At 35.0% G+C, this 20,098-nt stretch overlaps 5 protein-coding genes across 6 annotated transcripts; 3 read left to right on the plus strand and 2 right to left on the minus strand.

The window, feature by feature from the left end:
- Positions 1-1,585: 1,585 nt before the first annotated feature.
- On the plus strand, positions 1,586-4,692 carry LOC108837520 (BTB/POZ domain-containing protein At1g03010). Of its 2 annotated transcripts, none has more exons than XM_057003298.1 (5): positions 1,586-1,692; positions 2,276-2,342; positions 2,427-3,620; positions 3,699-3,945; positions 4,235-4,692. In XM_057003298.1, the coding sequence occupies exons 1-5, from the start codon at positions 1,601-1,603 to the stop codon at positions 4,534-4,536; spliced, it is 1,902 nt and encodes a 633-aa protein (XP_056859278.1). In that variant the 5' UTR covers positions 1,586-1,600; the 3' UTR covers positions 4,537-4,692. The 2 variants fall into 2 exon arrangements, with proteins under 2 accessions (XP_056859278.1, XP_018466088.2); XM_018610586.2 differs by lacking the exon at positions 1,586-1,692 and adding an exon at positions 2,086-2,183.
- A 248-nt stretch (positions 4,693-4,940) lies between these two features.
- LOC108856088 (monothiol glutaredoxin-S1) lies at positions 4,941-5,724 on the minus strand. The gene has a single exon (XM_018629878.2). The coding sequence runs from the start codon at positions 5,678-5,680 to the stop codon at positions 5,372-5,374; it is 309 nt and encodes a 102-aa protein (XP_018485380.1). The 5' UTR covers positions 5,681-5,724; the 3' UTR covers positions 4,941-5,371.
- Positions 5,725-9,535: 3,811 nt separating this feature from the next.
- LOC108811617 (putative uridine kinase C227.14) lies at positions 9,536-11,806 on the plus strand. The gene is made up of 11 exons (XM_018583687.2): positions 9,536-9,741; positions 9,842-9,945; positions 10,019-10,062; positions 10,235-10,312; positions 10,402-10,594; positions 10,685-10,715; positions 10,792-10,850; positions 10,925-10,998; positions 11,102-11,188; positions 11,288-11,378; positions 11,467-11,806. Exons 1-11 carry the CDS (start codon positions 9,657-9,659, stop codon positions 11,551-11,553), a joined length of 933 nt encoding a protein of 310 aa, XP_018439189.1. The 5' UTR covers positions 9,536-9,656; the 3' UTR covers positions 11,554-11,806.
- LOC108811626 (transcription factor bHLH7) lies at positions 11,776-16,188 on the minus strand. Its single transcript, XM_018583697.2, has 6 exons — positions 15,647-16,188; positions 15,209-15,331; positions 13,192-13,257; positions 12,939-13,004; positions 12,434-12,514; positions 11,776-12,343 (listed from the first exon to the last, which is right to left on the minus strand). Exons 1-6 carry the CDS (start codon positions 16,022-16,024, stop codon positions 12,128-12,130), a joined length of 930 nt encoding a protein of 309 aa, XP_018439199.1. The 5' UTR covers positions 16,025-16,188; the 3' UTR covers positions 11,776-12,127.
- Positions 16,189-17,707: 1,519 nt separating this feature from the next.
- Positions 17,708-20,061, plus strand: LOC108858312 (putative clathrin assembly protein At1g03050). The gene is made up of 3 exons (XM_018632264.2): positions 17,708-18,550; positions 18,699-19,556; positions 19,630-20,061. Exons 1-3 carry the CDS (start codon positions 17,884-17,886, stop codon positions 19,887-19,889), a joined length of 1,785 nt encoding a protein of 594 aa, XP_018487766.1. The 5' UTR covers positions 17,708-17,883; the 3' UTR covers positions 19,890-20,061.
- The last annotated feature ends 37 nt before the right edge of the window (positions 20,062-20,098 follow it).

Genomic DNA, 20,098 nt, shown 5'->3' on the forward strand with positions numbered 1-20,098 from the left:
GTGATCGATCGCTGAACCCGCGTCCAGTAAACGAACAGCGTTTGGTCGCTGAAATTAGTCGCTGACGCTAGCGACCAACAAACGAACAGGGCCACGCTTTTGGAGCATAACCTTTGACTACATGGACCACAAATACTCGAACCACAGTTCCAGTCAATGCAAACGCGAAACAAATCGCCTCTTGACATCTGTCTATCAGTTCCAAAATACTTATGCAACGCGAAATCTATCAACCCGTGTCGTTCTTCAGCTTCAACTGACGAATTGACTTTCTGAGCTCTGTCGCCGCCGGAAGCGACGGGTTGTGGAGAATTTAGCACAGAGCGGAGCGGAGTGTAGCTAGCTCTGGTGGATGAGAGAACCAGAGGAGTCCGTCTCCATTGCAAACGGAATCGAATCGGATTCCTAAATAAGCAAAGAGGTTTTCACTCGAAAATTTTGAAGAAGAAAAAAAAAACCTTAATTATCCATTTTAGAAGCTTTGTTGCAAAGACGCGGACCGAGGAAGAGGATCTGGTGATGCTGAGAAGATGACGCGCGCCAACATATTTGCATTTTGAGTTTATATCTTTTGTTAAATTACATTTTCGGCACTTATTTTACACATAGTAATTTCTTAGTCAACCTTGCACAATCTTGGTTGTTACTATACTTCTTAGCTACTAATTTCTTATTCAACCTTGCACATTCAAACGTACAAAAAGCTTCTCATTTGTATCTATCCATCATAGAGTATCATAATTGACATAAATATAAAATGATAGGTGTTGAGGGGCTCAAGAATTTTTTTGATCATCAGACTAACATCATTACATAAACAGCCTTAAAGCTAAGTATAAATCTCAATCGGTGTAATCACTAGGAATCACTACATCTCTCTTTCTTTATTTAACAAAGCAAGAAAGCCCCTAAGTTTTTTTGGACCACACATAAACAAATACATATTCAAAATATTATAAGCATGGCAGTGAGCTTAAAGCTTGGTCTCTCTAAATAATTCACATGCAAATACATCATCCTATAGTTATATTTGCAACATAAAATACAACATTGAATATTGTTAGACAAATAGTAATCTTGACTAATCTAACAATATACTTTTTTCCTAAATCCTCCAAAAGATTATACTTTATCTACATGTCATTACTTGGCTATTGTTTGTAGGGGTATGTATAAAATACATAACTTTTTGTTAGCAGAGTGTGTAAAATGAAAATTAGTCGGTTAATTGAAATAATCGGGCAAACAATAGTGGACATAATCATGAAACTTGAAGTAATCATTATGATTACCATAGGATCAACAAGAAGAAAAAATAGATACCTTAAGCCCGTAATAATGAGACTGAAATAAATGCCTCAAAGGACAATAGCTATGAACATGCATTTTGTTATTCACTAACTTCATTTCATCTGTGATGATAATGAACTCAGCTTTACACGTAATTAACAGATTAATTAACCTAAGTTATCAAAACTCTTTTCTGTACCTTTTTGCATCATTAACTACGTACATTCACTGCATTTTACAACCGCAAGAGCTCTTTTTCTTCTACTGCTGTGAAGAGAGAGAGAGAGAGAGAGAGAGGCAGAGGGCAGAGATGGGACTTGCTACAGTCGGAGAACTGAAGCCAACTTTCACAGGAAAGAGAGGGTTTCGTCTGAATTCAAGCATCAGACATGCTTCTGAATGGTAATATTATATATACTCTGTTTCAAAAAACATTTTAGTTAAAATTGTTCTTCTTTTGTCTGCATTCACATCTTTGTTTCTTGACGCAGATTTGATTATGAAAAACTGTCAGAAAAATGATTAAAAGATTTGTTCCTGCTTGTTGAAAAAGTAGCTAACGATTTAACAATCTTGTATGTGATGTGAATCTCTGTAGCCACAAGTCATTTATTGTTATAGTTCAATACTGTTCATCAAAACCAATAATTTCTCCCATCTTATTTTGTATTATGTGAAACATATATGTACATCAACACTACATCTGGTTCTGTCTTCATTTGAAAAGTTTGATGTTGACACAACCTTTTTAAATGCCCCCTCTAAATCTAAAAATGTCTTAATATTTAGGAAAGCTAATACACTATTTTCGATGATAGTTTTTACTGTTTCCTTATCCTAAAGAATCTCATGGAATACAGAAGCAGCAGTTCTTATATGCTCGTCAAATTCAAGTCCACACAGATCTTTTTACTTTCATTAAATCATTTTTATCTTTATTGAAAACTCTCAGAGCTTTAATGGGTTTGTTTATCTGTTCTTGCAGGCCTATCTCTGATGTCTCTAGTGATCTTACAGTTCAAGTTGGATCTTCTAGTTTCTGTCTTCATAAGGTAAAAAACAAGAACCTTAAAACAGAGAATCCTCTGTTCTTGAATTGCATTGAAGTTTGGTTGTTGTTTTGATTTTTTTTTCAGTTTCCACTTGTGTCTCGAAGTGGAAAGATCCGAAAGCTTCTTACGGATTCAAAAACCTCAAATATCTGTCTCTCTGGTGTTCCCGGAGGAGCTGAGGCTTTTGAGCTCGCAGCTAAGTTCTGCTACGGAATCAACATTGAGATCAACCGTCTCAACGTGGCTAAGCTTCGTTGTGCATCTCATTACCTAGAGATGACAGAGGAGTTCTCAGAGGAGAATCTCGCTATCAAAACAGAACACTTCTTTAAAGAAACGGTCCTCCCAAGTATCTCTAACTCCATCCTCGTTCTACATCATTGTGAAACCCTACTCCCAGTCTCTGAAGATCTCAACCTGGTGAACCGGTTAGTCATAGCAATCGCCAACAATGCCTGCAAAGAACAGCTAACATCAGGTCTATTAAAGCTAGATTACACGTTTTCGGGTACGAACATCGAACCAGAGACTCCATTAGACTGGTGGGGAAAGTCAGTAGCTGTTCTGAATCTTGACTTCTTCCAGAGAGTTGTCTCTGCGGTTAAGTCTAAAGGGCTGAGACAAGACGTGATCAGCAAGATACTGATCAGTTACACGAATAAGTCTCTTCAAGGGCTGATCATTCGCGATCCAAAACTTGACAAAGAAAGGGTTACCGATTTGGAATCAAAGAAGAAACAGAGAACGATTATAGAAACAGTCGTCAGGTTACTTCCGGCGCAAGGAAGAAGAAGCTCTGTTCCGATGGCGTTCCTCTCAAGTCTTCTCAAAATGGTCATCGCTACTTCTTCAGGATCATGTAGAACGGATTTAGAACGAAGGATCGGTCTTCAGCTTGACCAAGCCATCCTCGAAGATGTCTTGATTCCGACAAATCTCAACGGAAACAACAGCACGATGTACGACACTGATTCGATCTTGAGAATCTTTTCTATATTCTTAAACCTAGACGAAGACGACGATGAAGAAGAACAAGATCAACATCATCGCAACAGGTTTGGAGATGAAACTGAGATGATGTACGATTTCGACAGTCCTGGATCTCCAAAACAGAGTTCGATTTTGAAAGTATCGAAGCTAATGGATAACTATCTAGCAGAGATAGCTTTGGACCCGAACCTAACAACTTCAAAGTTCATTGCGTTAGCAGAGCTCTTACCAGATCATGCACGTTTCATCAGTGATGGACTATATCGAGCCGTTGACATTTACCTCAAAGTATAAACACTCTTTGACTCTTTCTCTCTTTTTTTTTTGGATATTACCGAACTTATATATTGTTGTTTTTTGTGACAGGTTCATCCGAATATAAAGGATTCAGAGCGTTATCGTTTGTGTAAGACGATAGATTCACAGAAACTATCACAAGAAGCGTGTAGCCATGCAGCGCAAAACGAGAGGTTACCTGTGCAAATGGCGGTGCAAGTGTTGTACTTTGAGCAGATCAGACTGAGAAACGCTATGAGCAGTAGCATTGGTTCTACTCAGTTTCTCTTCAGTAGTAACTGTCATCAGTTTCCTCAACGGGCAGGAAGTGGAGCAGGTAACATTTCTTTGTTACCACTGTTTATGTGTATGATCCAGTGTTCTAAAACCCGGTTTAGATGGTGGTTTAGGCGTTGCTCGGCGCCCGTCTAACCGGAAAATTGAATCTAAACAAAACTATTTTTTTTAAACGGTTTAAACGATTAAAAAATGCCTAAACAATAATCTTCTATAACCATTGGCTAGCTATTTTTTGAACATTAGTGTAATCTAAATGCATTAGTGTAATCTAAATGCTGCAAATAGCGTTTTTATGAATTTTTTGTTTGGTTGCCTTGGATTACAAGGAAGTGGAGCGATATCCCCAAGAGATAACTATGCGTCGGTGAGGAGAGAAAACAGAGAGCTAAAGCTTGAAGTTGCGAGGATGAGGATGAGATTAACTGATCTTGAGAAAGATCACATCTCCATCAAACAAGAGCTTGTTAAATCTAATCCAGGGACTAAGCTTTTCAAGTCATTTGCTAAAAAGATAAGCAAACTCAATTCTCTTTTCAGCTTCAGTAGTCTTAAACCTTCCTTGAGCGCCAAGGCAAGTACTGAGAGCCGTTTCTTGTTTCAGAGAAGACGACGACACTCGGTTTCTTGATTCAAAATAGAACCAAAAAAAGAACTTTTAAATTTCAATATTTTGATTCACTTTGTATAGTGAATTATTATACTATTTATATGGGGAGTTTGATTTGTGATTGCGTGTGTATGTATAGCTGTGCGTTTGTGAAATGTGAGCGAGGGTGTTCTGATCCGGTCTTTGTTATTGACAATGTGCACGTTGCGAGAACTAGATACTTCGTTAACATGAGATCTCAGTATGTGAGATTATGAGAGAACTCGATCCGTTTCGACCAGTCATCAACCACTATATCACATTTTGCTTTACTGATTTTGTGTTGCTTAAATTTTGAGATGAATCTACTATACGTACATGTACTATATGAAACGCAACTTCTTGTTTTTCTTTAATTCCTTTATCCTTACTAGTAGGCTAGTAGCTAAGCAAGCGAACATATATTATATTAGAAATTTATTCAAACAGATAATTGAAAACGTATAATTTAATCACATGCATGGTGCACTATAATATGACCTTTGCGCATCCTAGTTATAAAAAAAATTACACAAGAACACAACGCATAATAATCTTATGATAAAGTAATAAACCGATACCACTTAAATATAGTAAGTATTTATTATGCAAATACGATCTTATTTCTTAATAATAGCGATAGCATTCAAAACACAAGCGAAGTTGAATCAAATCGCTTTATTTTATTTTGTTTCTGTTGTAATTTTTTCTTATAAAAAGGAAAAACTAAACACTTTTCTTGTAATTACTATATATATTATACTTCAACCGCTAATCACACTCTATACTAAAGATATATAAGTAAAATCATTACGCTCTTAGTTTAGATGACTGCCTCTTAGATCCATATGGCTCCAGCTCTTCTGAGTAACGAACCTAGCTGGTTCCTGACTTGAAGAGACATAAGCTGACTTGCACCGCCTGTGAGCTGTTGCCCTATAAAGACAGCTGGCACGGTCGGTTTGCATCCAAGCTCGACCAGTGCTCGTTCGATCTCCGGTCCATTAGACATCTCATCTAGTTCGTATACCGTTGGATTCGCACCGTATCCAGATATTAGCGACTTGATCGTGTGGCTCATGCAGCATGAACTTTTGCTGAATATCACCACTGGCTTGTCTTCTAGCAAATTTGATATCTTCTCCATTGATACTATATGATTGTTTATGTGCGTGTAAGTGTGGTACAAGGAAGGTCACTGGTTTAAGTCTGGTACAAGGAAGGTCACTGGTATATATATAGATGATCTGTATTACGAGAATTTACGGGGAAGCCCTTTTCTTTTAGTTGATATGTTCGTTGAACCCTATATTGTTTTCAACTAATGCTTTATACTTCTGATTTTGTTCAGATTGATACCTAATCTAACCTCCTTATACATCAACACACACGTATCCATCCATATGATATGAGATCAAATTCAAATTACCATTTCTCTATAGTAAATAAAGAATCAGATGGAAGCCAGATATGGTTCTATGTCAATTCTTAATTGGTTATTATATATGGAGATGGTTTCAATCTTCTTACAAAGATATATTTCTGAAAGATTTAAAGCACATTCATTTTATATGTGATTGACTTACATCATTCAAAGGTTTATCTTCGGCTGATACAATTTGATTTGGTTTCTCTTAACTATCACACTATAACACATGGCGGTGTATAATGACATTAATGAAAGTTAGGGTTTTTAAGAAACTTTCCGATTTCTTGGGCTATAATGCAAAATATATATTATTGAAATGACAGAACGATGGAAAAAGTTGAAGAACATTGGAGAGCTATCAGAAAGAACCACAATCAACAAATATTCTATCTCGTTTTCGATTTTCAAGAAATTTATAATAATTATTACAAGAAAGAATCTCAATACATGGTAAATGGAATTATACTAGAGCAAGACCACGAAAGAGCCAGTGTCGTTTACGCCGTACATGATGGAGAAGATCACGAGAGGAAGATGCTACCTATGTACGTTCGGTTTATTCGATCGAACAAGAAAGGAGACGTAATCAATAATATAACAATATATGATTACTAAATACTCATCGGCGTTTTTGTCCTAGCTCTCCTCCTCCTAAGCTTGAGTACTAAATACATTATTTATACGGTATTATGTCTTAAGATTAAGTTAACGTTGAAGTCGGACACTCATAGAATTAATCAATTATTTTTCCTTCATTGCACGTGCTTTCATTTAGTTTTGTGTAATTATTTCACAGTTTCACCGTTCCACTATATGAATCACAAGATCCACGACTTATTTTGTTTTGAGTATTATTAAAGGAAAATGATTCATATGCTTGCTTCAAGTTGATGTATTTAAATATTCTATCTTTGATCATATCTCCATATGAACTCTGCCCTAATAAGGGTTTGGTTCATCACTACGTATCTGTACTTCAAATTAATTATTAGACTTTGTACGATCATCTATCAAGGACTTAAAATTGCTTAGTGAAAACGACCTTAAAAAAATGAAATGAAAAACGATCTAATCGAGATTAATTTTTTTCCTCGACCAGTAATCAAACATCTTTGTTTTCATTCATTAACCGCAATATGCTGAAAGAGAAACTGAAAATAGTCAGCCCTAACAGATAGACTATCTTACTAACAAAGATAGAACACGTATATTACTAAGAACAAATTCGATATGAAGAAGAGATTAGACATGGACCCCAACTTGCTTTTCATTTTCTCATAGATTTTCTGAAATGTAAGTCTATTTTAATTTATTCCAATACTAAAATATGTGTGAAATAATATCCAAGGAAATTATGCGTATATGCGGAAAAATGAAAAAGCAATTTGTAAGCTGTTTAATATTCCACAAATGCAAGAACAAGATAAGCCACGTATCTCTCAGCTATTGCAAGAGATTACACGTTTATTCTTATTTGAACTTGATGCTTTTGCATGCATGTAAAAAAAAACTTATTTGCTCTTGTTCACAATCGTATATATATTTCAAGATCCTTGTGGTAGATAAAAGAATTGGCTCCATGGAAATCCGAAGGGCCATTTGTTCATATGGGAGGGTCACAAATAAATGTTGATTCAGCCAATTATGTTTCATTGGGGAGAAACGAGTTTCATGGTTGAATCTCATTCTAGATTCTTGATATATATATACATTTATGTATAAATTACTATAGTATATATTAGTTTGTGGGAAGCTATAAATTTAATATAGATACGCAATGACCTGAAGGCAAACAAAAATTAAGTTAGTAATATTTCTTAAAATTCATTGCAGAATGAAACATTATACAACAAATGATGCAGTTTTCTATAAATTTTTTTCTTCTAAAAATATTATTGTCATACCACACCCCAGACCCTTCTTTTTCAAAAAAAAAACTAAAAGTTATTATCATTTTAGCTTGCAGAGATATATAATTCACTTTACATTTTCACTGGTTACTAAATTCACTTTTCAAAATCTCCACACGTAATTTATACCATAGGTCGAGTTATGTTGCGGGTTAGCCAATGATGTTGACATCAAATGCACATCTAACTGTTGAGTGATAGATTATACAAGTTATAAGTTGCCTTTTGTTGCGTTCATGATTTTGACGGATGTATGATACTGAAGTGTCAGTCATGTAAGCACCTGACCATATATTTACTGTATTTATAATTATTATTGTGTATATTTTATATTTATATGTATTCATGTGTCCATCTATAATAATTTTCTAGAGCATTTGGAAGTAATGATAAATACCAATTAGCTAAGAACTTTTACAACAACTAATGCAGTATTCTATAAATTTTTTCTTTTTAAAATACTATTATCATACCACACCGGTTTTCTTCTTTTTTCATAAGAGAAAAAGAAGCAATTATCATTTTAGCTTGTAGAGTTATATATATATAATTCACTTTACATTTTCATTGGTTTATTAAATTCACTTTTCAAAATTTCCTAACGTAATTTATACCATAGGCCAAGTTATACTGCGGGTTAGCCAATGATGTTGACTTCTAATGCACATCTAATGCACATCTAGGTTTTGAGTGATATATTCTACAAGTTATAAGTTGTCTTTTATTGCGTATTCGAACATACGCTAACCGCTTTTCAACTTCTTGACGGTTGGGTCGGATTGACATGTCAAGTATCATCGCATCATCTCAATAACACATATCTCATATCATATCATCTAATCATTTCAATAACACATCATCTCAACAACAAAGATCTCATATCACACAGATCTATACACATATCGGTATACTCATATCACAATCTAATACATATAACATATCAAAGGTACATGTAGAGGAGGCGGTTTCATCTAATAAGCTCAATAACATAGATCTCATATCACAAGATCTAAATAACACATCACATAAATATTGCTATACTACTTATATCAGAGAGAGATCGCTATCGCTAAACTCATCACAATCTAATACTAGTGTCGTCATGTAAGCACACCTAACCATATATATATATATATATATATATATATATTGTAGTTATAACTATTATTGTGTGTATTTTATATTTATATACATATTCATGTATCCATCTATAATAATTTCCTAGAACATATCAAAGTAATTATAAATCCTAATTAGCTAAGAAAGATTGGAGGTTGTTCCATTCATTGAATGTCCCCTTTTCTTTTACAACAATGTTTGATTGTATAGTAATCAATAAATCTTTTGGTCGAGAAAAACAAAGAAAAAATAGGAAAATCGATTGGAAATTTTCCAAATAGCTGAAACTGTAAATTTATAGGTGAGTAGATAATAATTTTAAGTGGTAATATTAATATACGATTGTAAGTTTTATTATTACCAAAAAAAAAGTTTTTTTATTACAACACTAACACACAAAGACAAAACTGTAAGATAGGGCCTCGTAGTTTCATATTGGGGCTGAGATATTGGCCCATTAATATTTTATTGACCCAGTTAGGTACGGGGCGTGACGTGGCCTTTTAATAAAATATTATTTTACTCCAGCAATTTCTCCAAAAAAAAAAAAGCTGTACTCGAGAGCAGAGCACCGCTTAGCTCGATTTTCATATTAACAAGAAAAAAACGTCAGTGATTTTCATGTTCTTCTTGTTAGACTAATTTGAGGGAAAGTTGTAGAGTCTATGATGATCCACTCATCGATGGAGGTTTCTTCTTTCTCCACTGTACCTCCCAGATTTTGTTACTCATCATCCTCTCTTCCAACAGGTTTCTTCTCCATTTTCACAACTCTTAGCCTTTTTTTTTTGTTTGTTTCGAAGAAGACTTTCTTACTTCTACTCTCTTTGTTTCCGATTCATTATTGCAGAAACGTCTCGATTTGGAGGGGTCAAAGTTCACTTACGCGACCAATCTCTTGTTCCTGCTCGATTGAGCATACGAACACGAAGAAGAAGAACACCTAGTAATCTGGTAGTGTAAACGAGTTTGACTCTCTTTGGGCTTTGCTTAATCTTCTTGTTGTAATTGACCCCGATCGTTGCAGGTTTCGTGTAGTCAAAAGAGAGATGTCACTATTGTTGATGGAAGGTAATCCCACTTTAGGACAGCTTATTTTCCGAACTGCTGTTGTGTAATTAAAAAGGGATTCATAAGAGATCGTGTCTTGTTGCTTAATTGAGTAGTTGTTTATCTGCAAGATCAACAAGTTATATTATTAAAAAAAAAAACTTTTTTTTTCTTTTTAAATTCTGATTTGAAGTTGTATGGATGAGATATATGATAAGTTGGCGGAACGTCTTGTCCCTACATCAGCAGCAATGTTTAGCCCCAATGTTAAGTAAGTTCTCTTCTACACTTCTGAGAAATGTTGTTGTTTCCAGACTCTTCTTTTATTTAACTCTGTCTGTGTTGGGCTGGCTACTGTAGACGTTTGGTCGGTCTGGCTGGTCCCCCTGGTGCCGGGAAAAGCACGTTAGCATATGAAGTTGTACGTCGTGTAAATAGGTTATGGCCTCAGAAAGCTGCTTCTTTTGATGCTGAGGTTATGCCGCCTGATGTCGCTACTGTGCTTCCTATGGATGGGTTCCACTTGTATCGTTCCCAGCTTGATGCCATGGAGGTTTGAGCTTTATTTTGTTTTTTAACATTTATCTCTCTCTTTCTTGCTCGAAGGTTTTTTTATAAACAATTTTTGTTTCTCCCTCTGTAGGATCCTAAAGAAGCTCACGCGAGAAGAGGAGGTGAGATCTGTTTTCATCTTTTACGTTAGATTTCAAAATGTTTATATTTAACCCTTTGATCCCATTAAACAACCAGCTCCTTGGACTTTTAATCCTGCACTATTACTCAACTGTTTAAAGAAGCTGAGAAACGAGGTGAAGAGTTAAATCACAATATTTAGAATCTTGGTGTTGGCATTAGACTCTGATAAGTTTTTCAAACTGTCCAGGGCTCAGTTTATGTGCCATCATTCGATCATGGAGTTGGAGATCCAGTTGAAGATGATATCTTTGTTAGCCTCCAGTAAGTAGTAGTCAGTAGCTTCGAATCACTGAAATGGTTTTGTTTCCCTCTTCCCTCTTCCAGCAAACATTGTGTGTCCCATCTTTTTCTTTTTTTTTAACAGGCATAAAGTGGTGATTGTGGAGGGAAACTATTTGCTGTTAGAAGAAGGATCTTGGAAAGACATCTCTGATATGTTTGATGAGAAGTGGTAAATAACTTAAATCAAACTTTGTTTCTCTTGTTTTGTTTTGTTTTGTTTTGATCTTTACCAATCCATAATGTATTTTCCATCTTCATTTATTTCAAGGTTCATTGATGTCAATCTCGACACAGCGATGCAACGTGTTGAAGCCCGACATATCTCAACCGGTAAACCACCGGACGTTGCTAAATGGCGGGTAAAAAAGCTATTTGTTCTCTTTACTTTGCTTTTTGTATAATTCAGTTGTCTGTTTTTTTAAAAAAAAATTCGAATTTGGAATGCAGATTGATTACAACGACCGGCCCAACGCAGAGCTGATAATGAAGTCAAAGACGAACGCGGATGTACTGATCAGATCCATCAGTTTTTGAATCTACTTTCTTGGCTGTTATTGCATGAAACAGAGTAACAGACAGACGACTAGACGATGGAGATGATGAGTATCAAAAAACTCAATCTTTTGCTCTCAAATTTAAGTTTGTCTTTGTGATTTAATATTCCAATAAGGCATTTCTGCATGCAGTAAGCTGTGACATTCCCATTACTATGATGTTCTATGATGGTATATATATACGTGATATTTGACCAAAAAAGAAAAAAAAGCAAGAATATTTTTTTTGGCTAGGCTGAATATAGATGTTACCTTCCCATACATTTCATTACAAACATTACACTACTAGGTCTGGAGCTAGACTACTACCCTTAAAAGCCTTTCTTCTCCGAACTCTCATTAAAGTTACTTTCAGCCAAAACAAAGTTACTTTCATCAGAATGATAAAAATATTTGGCCAAACAAGTGAGAGCCCTTTTCCTTTTTTTTTTACCTCTTACTGCACAAATCCTAATTTGATTCCATCTCGAATTCATCAGTCACAAAAGTGGTAGTAGTAGTGGGGGAGGGAAAAGGAACAAAGAAGCTGACGACGACCAATTAGATGCAAAGATCTACTGAGGAGGATTCATCTCCGGTTTCACGACTGAAGAAGACGTGTCAGGTGGCTGAGAATGGTAAATCGCCATCGCCAATGAGACTGGCATTATGCAAAGCGCCTTTGACTGCAAAAGCTGCATCGCTGCTCCAACGTTTTCTTCCATCAGCTTAGCCACTTGACGCTCTGTCCCATCGTCTGACCATTTCTCCCACACTGCTTGTGTCTCATCCTGAAGAAACATTTTTCATTTAAACCAGAGTTTACTAAAGTCCTCTCTTTTCATTGACAAAGTTCCCTCTCTTTCTCTCTTTAGTCTAACCTCAACTGATGAAGACAATGGCATTTCAGTGACTAGTGGAGCAACAGCACCGGCCCCACCAAGACGACTCATGCTCAAGACCTGCCATAGTTGACCAAAAAAACCTTATCAAGGAAAAGTATTCTTACATCCCATCATTGCAATAATATTCTTCAATGTTCTCGTCATTTTTATTAACCATAGTCCTAAACTGTAATGATTCTCCCATAAGAGAAAACTGGAAGAAGGCAAAAAAAGGTGAAACCAAAGAAAAGCATAATCATTTGCTCTTTGATTACTATCCTATTAGCCAGATTAAACAATTATAAAAATCTTTTTATTCAGATTAGAATTTTGGCTGAAGAAAGTAGGTGGTGGGGACCAATGATTTACACCACCAAATCCCCTCTTGGGATGTTAAATAATCTCTCTACAAACTATTTAAGATAAAACATTCTCATGATCAGCTTATGAGTAGATTGGAGAGGTAACAATAACTAAAACTGAATAATGACTGGTAATATACCTTAACTTGGAGCCTGAGAAACTTCACATAATCGACAATCTCATCGATCATAGCAGCCCTATCAGTCTGCAAAATGTAAAAGCAAAAGAAACATAAATCTTTATTATTTATCCGCAATACCGCAGTTTCTATAATGCCAACTACAGAGAACTTGTCTTCTCTCAGTGAGCTCTCTTTCAAGCTCTCTCCGTGGCATGAGTAACTGAAACTCAGAGAAAATAATATATACAGCCGAGACAAAGAAGAAACTGACCTTGTTGACGGTAGGTACAAGTTCCTGCAACGCCCTGATCCGTTCTGCTATTCTTTCCCTACGCAGCTGTTGCAAAAGCACATGTATCTATATTATTAAAGTTGAAGTACATATTGGAGATGTTTGGAAACAAGGATAGTAGAATAAATGAAATATGTTTGGCAACATGGATAGTAGATATGTGTACTTTCTTTTATTTACACATTTAGCCATTGTATTTTCACTAAATTAATAACAAATGAGAATTGCTTAGAAACATAAATAACATATTTAATACTTCTTTTTATTTAAACATTTAGCCATTGTTTTCATAATAAATTAAACAACTTTCTTTCTATATTTTTTTTTATTTACAATTCTGTCACTATATTTACAATTCTTTTTATTTACAATTCTTTATAGTGAAAATAAAAACACAAACTGAAATATAAATAGTATATTATATAAAACAATTTAAAAAACAATATTATTACCTTATTTAGTTTAGTCAAATATAAAAATTTCAAGAGTTCAATTTTTTTTAGAAAATTCATAAAATTAATAATAATTTAAAGAAAACTAATGCAAAAAATTAAAACTTTGAAACATGGATAAAATTACGTCAAGAATAAAAAAATGACTTATGTTATTAATAAAAATTGGAAATTTACTATATCAGTTTTAAAATATACAAAATGGACTAATCTAATTACCTAAAAAGATTGTTTTGTCTAAATAATCATAAAATAAAATTTAAATTTTATATATATATTTCAAATCAAAATAATAATTTAAAATTTATTTATATCAAAAATTAATTTTAAATATGCATATATTCAAAAATTTATTTTTACTAAAATATTTTCCAATAACCATTATTAAAAAATGTTTTCAATATGTATAAGAAAAATACAACAAAAAGATTAATTTTATATACCAACTTAAATTATGGTTTTTATATTTCACATTAAACTTTAAGAATATAATATATATGATTATTTATAAGATGGTATATATAAAATACTATTACTTATATGATTATTTATATGATGGACTTTTTTTTTGACGTCGAACGGCTATTCTATTATTTATATGATAGCCAATACAATTAATTATATGATTACATATATATGATACATGTTTGAGTTTCGGATTTGTTTGAGTTTCGGATTTTCAGGGTCAAAGATTTCAGCTCCATTCATATATTTCTAAATTTCAGTTCGAATTATAACTAGGGCTGGGCGTTCATGTATCCATTCGGATTCGTTTCAGATCTGCTTGGGTTTTGGGTTTCTGAGGTCAAAGATTTCAGCCCCATTTAGATATTTCTAAATTTCAGTTCGAATTATATTCAGATATATTATTTTTAAAATTCATTATATATTTTGAATTTCTTAAAATCTATAAATAAAATAATATATTGTATATAAATTTGAATAACATATGTCAGAATACCTAAACTTAACATATAAATTGGTTTGGTTTAAATTTTGGATCAAAAATCAATAATTATTTTAAATATTTTTGGTGTTTTGAGTGTACTTCAACTATGTTAGATATTTATATTTGACTATTTTATATATTTCAAAATTTAAACCAACCTAAAAGTATCATATATATTTTGGATGTTTTTATATACATTAAAACTAAAAATATTGTTTAAACAAAACATCAATGTAAAAGTATTGTACAGTTGCGTTCTAAAATTATTTATTTTAACAACAAGTCAAATAAATATGTTGATTGGATAGAGAATAAAAAAAGCCAGAGAAACACATAGTTTATCAGAGACACTTTATGTGTCGAATTTATTATAAAGAAAGTTTCACTAAGATAAATACATTCAATAACTACAAACATATAATATATTTCATAAAAGTGAAAATAGTACCCGCGCTTTCGAAGCGCGGGTCAAAATCTAGTTTATGTTAAAGTCGAATCTTCCTCAACTAAAAGTTATAGTTAAAGGCTCTGACCAAACATTAGAAATGAACATTAAGCAAAAGAAACCAGAAGATAAGAAAATAAACTTTGTTACCCGCTCAGCGATGCTATGAGGATCAGTGGCCTGACCTCGCCTAGCCCTAACTCTAGGCCGGATTGAAGATTGTTGATGCGGCATTGGTGGAGGTGGCTGTGACATTGGCTGCCCATGGAAAACCTTTCAACAAGACACACAAAAAGCAACTTTCACTATAACCATCTTCACTGGAGCAGTCTTAAACATAAAACACTCACTCATAGTAACTACAAAGTTGCTACTAAAGCTAAACAAGTGTTATGACTTAAAACATCAAAATCTTTAAGTTGAGGTTCTCTTAAACCAAACCAATATCAGTTTTTTTTATTTTTTATTTTCCTTCAAAACGTTACCTTTGCTTTATTGGAAAAAAAAACCTAAAGTTTTGTTTACTTCTTTTTTTTTGTTTGTTTTCTCGAAACTAACAAAAAGAAAGACAGAAAGACAAGAAGTTACAGGTTTGATGGAGGAACATCGATTATCAACACCAACAACATCATCTTGGAAACGTTTCCCACCACTTCCATCGGGTTTAAGAAAGCCTTGTCCTCCTCCTTTCCCTTGATCGAGACTCAACCCCAACGGAAACATCCCGTTGTGAAACCCTAGAGGCCCACCACCACCACCACCACCCATATGGTTATTATGACTCCCTTCTTCCCCGGAACCGAGCTGAAGCATCATCGGCGGCGGTCCGCTTAACCCTCCGGGGAGTGCAGAGAGACCACCGGAGCTGGAAGACGCGGAGAAGTTGGAGATTCCGAGGATCTGCTCGAAGAAATCGTCGGAAGGAGGTTGTTGATCCGAGAGGTTATGGTTGTTGTTAGTAGCCATGGCAGTTAGGTAGGTGAGAGAGAGCTTGGGAGACCTCGAAGAAGAAAGAGCTCCGCGGGAATCTACTTCTTCTTGGGGATGGAGTAGTTGAGGTGGATGATGATGACGATGGATTCTCTTTAAGCTAATGGCGACGAAGAGACAGAGACGAGAAAGGTAATGACAAAAAGAGTGACTTTATGCTCTGTTTTTTCTCATTTTCTTTTTTTAAAAAGGATATTATTTTTTATTTGTTAAAAGGGCCTTACTTTATCTCTTATTTTCGGTTATACCCTTGTTTTTTTACTTACCTTCCTTCCAGAAACTTTAAATGGGCCTTTTTCTGTTTTAAAGTGGGCTTTTGTTATTAACTTTACTTAGTTTATTCACACAATTATTCTTTTTATGAAAAAATACCACTCTTTTTGGTTTATATTAATATTCAATGTTATTTATAATTATTATAGTGCTAATGGGAAATTCCGCGTATTATTGGGGTCATGTCATTGACTCGTTAGTGGTAGAAAATATGACATTTTTATTTTCTTTTTCACTTGTCATTTTTTTCCCTTAAAAATGTAGCACTCAAATGGAGTAAAGCTATATAATAATCCAATTTAAAAAAAAAAAATGAAACGTGATGTTACCACCTTGCTTCTCCCTGAGTATTATAACGTGCATCTCCAAGTAAATTAAGTTATTTGTGGATAACGTAGGCCTTGTAACCATATATAACATACATAAGAAAGAACTTTATGCAAATACTAAGGTTAGATTTGTACAACTGCGCAGATATTTGTTAATTTTCCTTTATAAATCAAATTTAAAATCAGTTGTTTTAAAAAAAAAATTGTTTTGTGGTCTTGTTTTCTCATATTACAGTTAGATATTCAGTCAACCAAAATGATATCATATGTACATTAGATAATCCATATTCTACTTAATGCTTAATATCTGATTGTGCTTTGTTAGTAATTTGAAAAGGGTTGAGGATCAGGATCTTATTATTTGCGTAGTCCAAAATGATTGTAGAGGTTGGAAGGAAAAAAAAACAAAACAAAACAGAATAGCTATAAGCTTGGAAGTACTCAGATTTCATACTGTTTGGAAATGTAATTTAAAAACTAATGCAACTTAAACACACTCCTGTCTTGTAACTTGATCTTTTTTGTGCTTTGGATGTTATTCAGACCATGCCTACTTGCCGGAATACCCATCTTCCTTCACAGTTGCCTCCTCGCTTGTATCCCTTCCATCAATAGAGGTATGACTTGAAGCTGTGGCCTCACCTTCTCAACCTTCAACATCATCATTTCCTACACAGTCACAATTTTTCACAGGAGATATCCTCAACCCTAATGGCTACACACGTTCACTTTGCTCATATATGCATACTCTTCAGAAAATTAAAAACATAAAATTCAGCTTAAATTTTTATTCTCATTTTCTCAAATTGAAAACAGAAATTAAATATGCACTTTTTCTTAATATGGCAGTTACTATTCTGAAATTTAATCCTTTCATCTTTTCCATTTATGGCAAATACAAACTAAATTTCAGTTAACCGGTTAAACAATGCCACGTTGCATTATTCCTTACCGCCAAAGTCTCCTACGACCTCGGAGACTTGCATGGTGAATATCAAACGAACACCAAAGAAATAACATTGACTAAACAAACAAAATACAGCAGAAGGACAAAAAAAAACAAAAAAAAAAATTAAAAGAAAGAAACAGAGGAGAAGAAAGGAGACGACGAGGAAAAGAAAAAACAAAAACAACACAACCCTCGTTCTTCCCTTTTCTCTCTTCATATCTTTGTCTTTATCTTCGTTTTCTAATTTTTTTTTCTTATATTACATTAATAATAAATCGTAAAAAATGGGCTCGAGTAAGCTTAAACGAGCCATAGGAGCCGTGAAGGACCAAACCAGCGTGGGTCTAGCCAAAGTCAACGGTAGAAGCGCTTCTTTATCAGAGCTTGACGTTGCCATCGTCAAAGCGACTCGTCACGAAGAGTACCCAGCAGAAGAGAAATACGTCAGAGAGATTCTTAGCCTAACTTCCTACTCACGCAACTACATCAACGCATGCGTCAACACGCTTTCAAGACGTCTCAACAAAACCAAATGCTGGACCGTCGCTCTCAAAACCTTGATACTGATCCAGCGTCTGTTAGCAGAAGGAGATAAGGCTTACGAGCAAGAGATCTTCTTCGCTACTCGACGTGGGACAAGACTTCTCAACATGTCTGACTTCAGAGATGTTTCTAGGTCTAATTCGTGGGACTACTCTGCTTTTGTGAGAACGTACGCCTTGTACCTCGACGAAAGGCTTGATTTTAGGATGCAAACGAGACACGGGAAACGTGGGGCTTACTGCGTTGGAGGAGGAGGAGATAACGTGGAAGATGAGAACGAGTCTGATCTCTCCACGGCTATAGTGGTTAGGTCACAACCGGTCTCCGAGATGAAAACAGAGCAGATTTTCACCAGAGTTCAGCATTTGCAGCAACTTCTTGACCGTTTCTTGGCTTGTCGTCCAACAGGTACCACCAAATCCACATGTTTGCTGCGTTGTTTCTTGGATAACAAGTCATCATATTTTTTAAAAAAATATATGTAAAATTTATTCAAACAATAGGCACTATTGCGCTGTTTCTTGGATAACAAGTTATCTTCTTCTTTTTTGAACAGGTAGCGCGAGGAACAACAGAGTTGTGATTGTGGCGTTGTATCCTATAGTGAAGGAGAGTTTTCAGATATATTACGATGTAACGGAGATAATGGGTGTATTGATCGAACGGTTCATGGAGTTAGACATACCTGATTCGATCAAGGTCTATGACATTTTCTGTCGTGTCTCGAAACAGTTTGAAGAGCTAGATCAGTTCTATTCTTGGTGTAAGAAGATGGGGATCGCTAGGTCTTCCGAGTATCCTGAGATAGAGAAGATCACACAGAAGAAGCTTGATCTCATGGATGAGTTTATAAAAGACAAATCCTCTTTAGACCAGACCAAGGAATCAAAATCCGATGAAGAGGTTGATGATGATGAGAGAACAGAGGAAGTGAACGAGGAGCAAGAAGATATGAATGCCATCAAAGCCTTACCCGCACCTCCACCGAAAGAAGAGGAAGAAGACGAGAAACGTGAGGAAGAAGCAAAGGAAGAAGTGATAGTAGAGAAGAAGCAAGAAGAAGTTGGTGATTTGCTGAATCTTGGGGATGTAAACGGCAATGAAGCTGTAGAAGCTGGAGATAGCTTAGCATTGGCTTTATTCGATGGCCCTTACGCGAGCGGTTCTGGTTCAGGGTCCGGTCCTGGATGGGAAGCGTTTAACGATGATGGAGCAGATTGGGAGACAGCTTTGGTGCAAACAGCTACAAAATTATCAGGTCAGAAGACTGAGCTCGGAGGAGGCTTCGATATGTTGCTTCTCAACGGAATGTATCAGCACGGTACTGTGAACGCTGCTGTGCAAACCTCCACGGCTTATGGAGCTAGCGGAAGTGCAAGCAGTATGGCATTTGGTTCTGCAGGAAGACCAGCAGGTTTGAAAAGAAACATTTACTTTGTTCTGTTTTAGTTAGTTTTCATTCTACTAATTTAGTGTATCAATTATAGCAACGATGCTGGCACTTCCGGCACCAGCAATGGCCAATGGAAAGAGCAATGTCACTGTCGGGATGGATCCATTTGCAGCGTCCTTGGAGGTTGCGCCGCCACCGTATGTGCAGATGAATGATATGGAGAAGAAACAGAGAATGTTGATGGAAGAGCAGATGATGTGGGATCAATACTCAAGAGAAGGAAGACAAGGACATATGAATTTAAGACAAAACCAAAACCAACCTAGTTACTCTTCTTATGCATCTCAATATTGATTATGCACCATGGAAGGAGTTCTTCTTTGAGTTGTATCAGTTTTTTTTTTGGTTTTATATATAGATCTATTAATGGTTTTATTGTTTTTGCAAATTCAAACATTTCTTCTGTTCTGGTAAATTTGTATTCTCTAATGTAACTTTACAAGATAAACTTAAATACTTTGTATGCGTTCGATCACTATCGTAACTAAATATCCCTTGTACAA

Source organism: Raphanus sativus, chromosome 1 (assembly GCF_000801105.2).
Source record: "Raphanus sativus cultivar WK10039 chromosome 1, ASM80110v3, whole genome shotgun sequence".
In the NCBI taxonomy this organism is placed as follows: domain Eukaryota; kingdom Viridiplantae; phylum Streptophyta; class Magnoliopsida; order Brassicales; family Brassicaceae; genus Raphanus; species Raphanus sativus.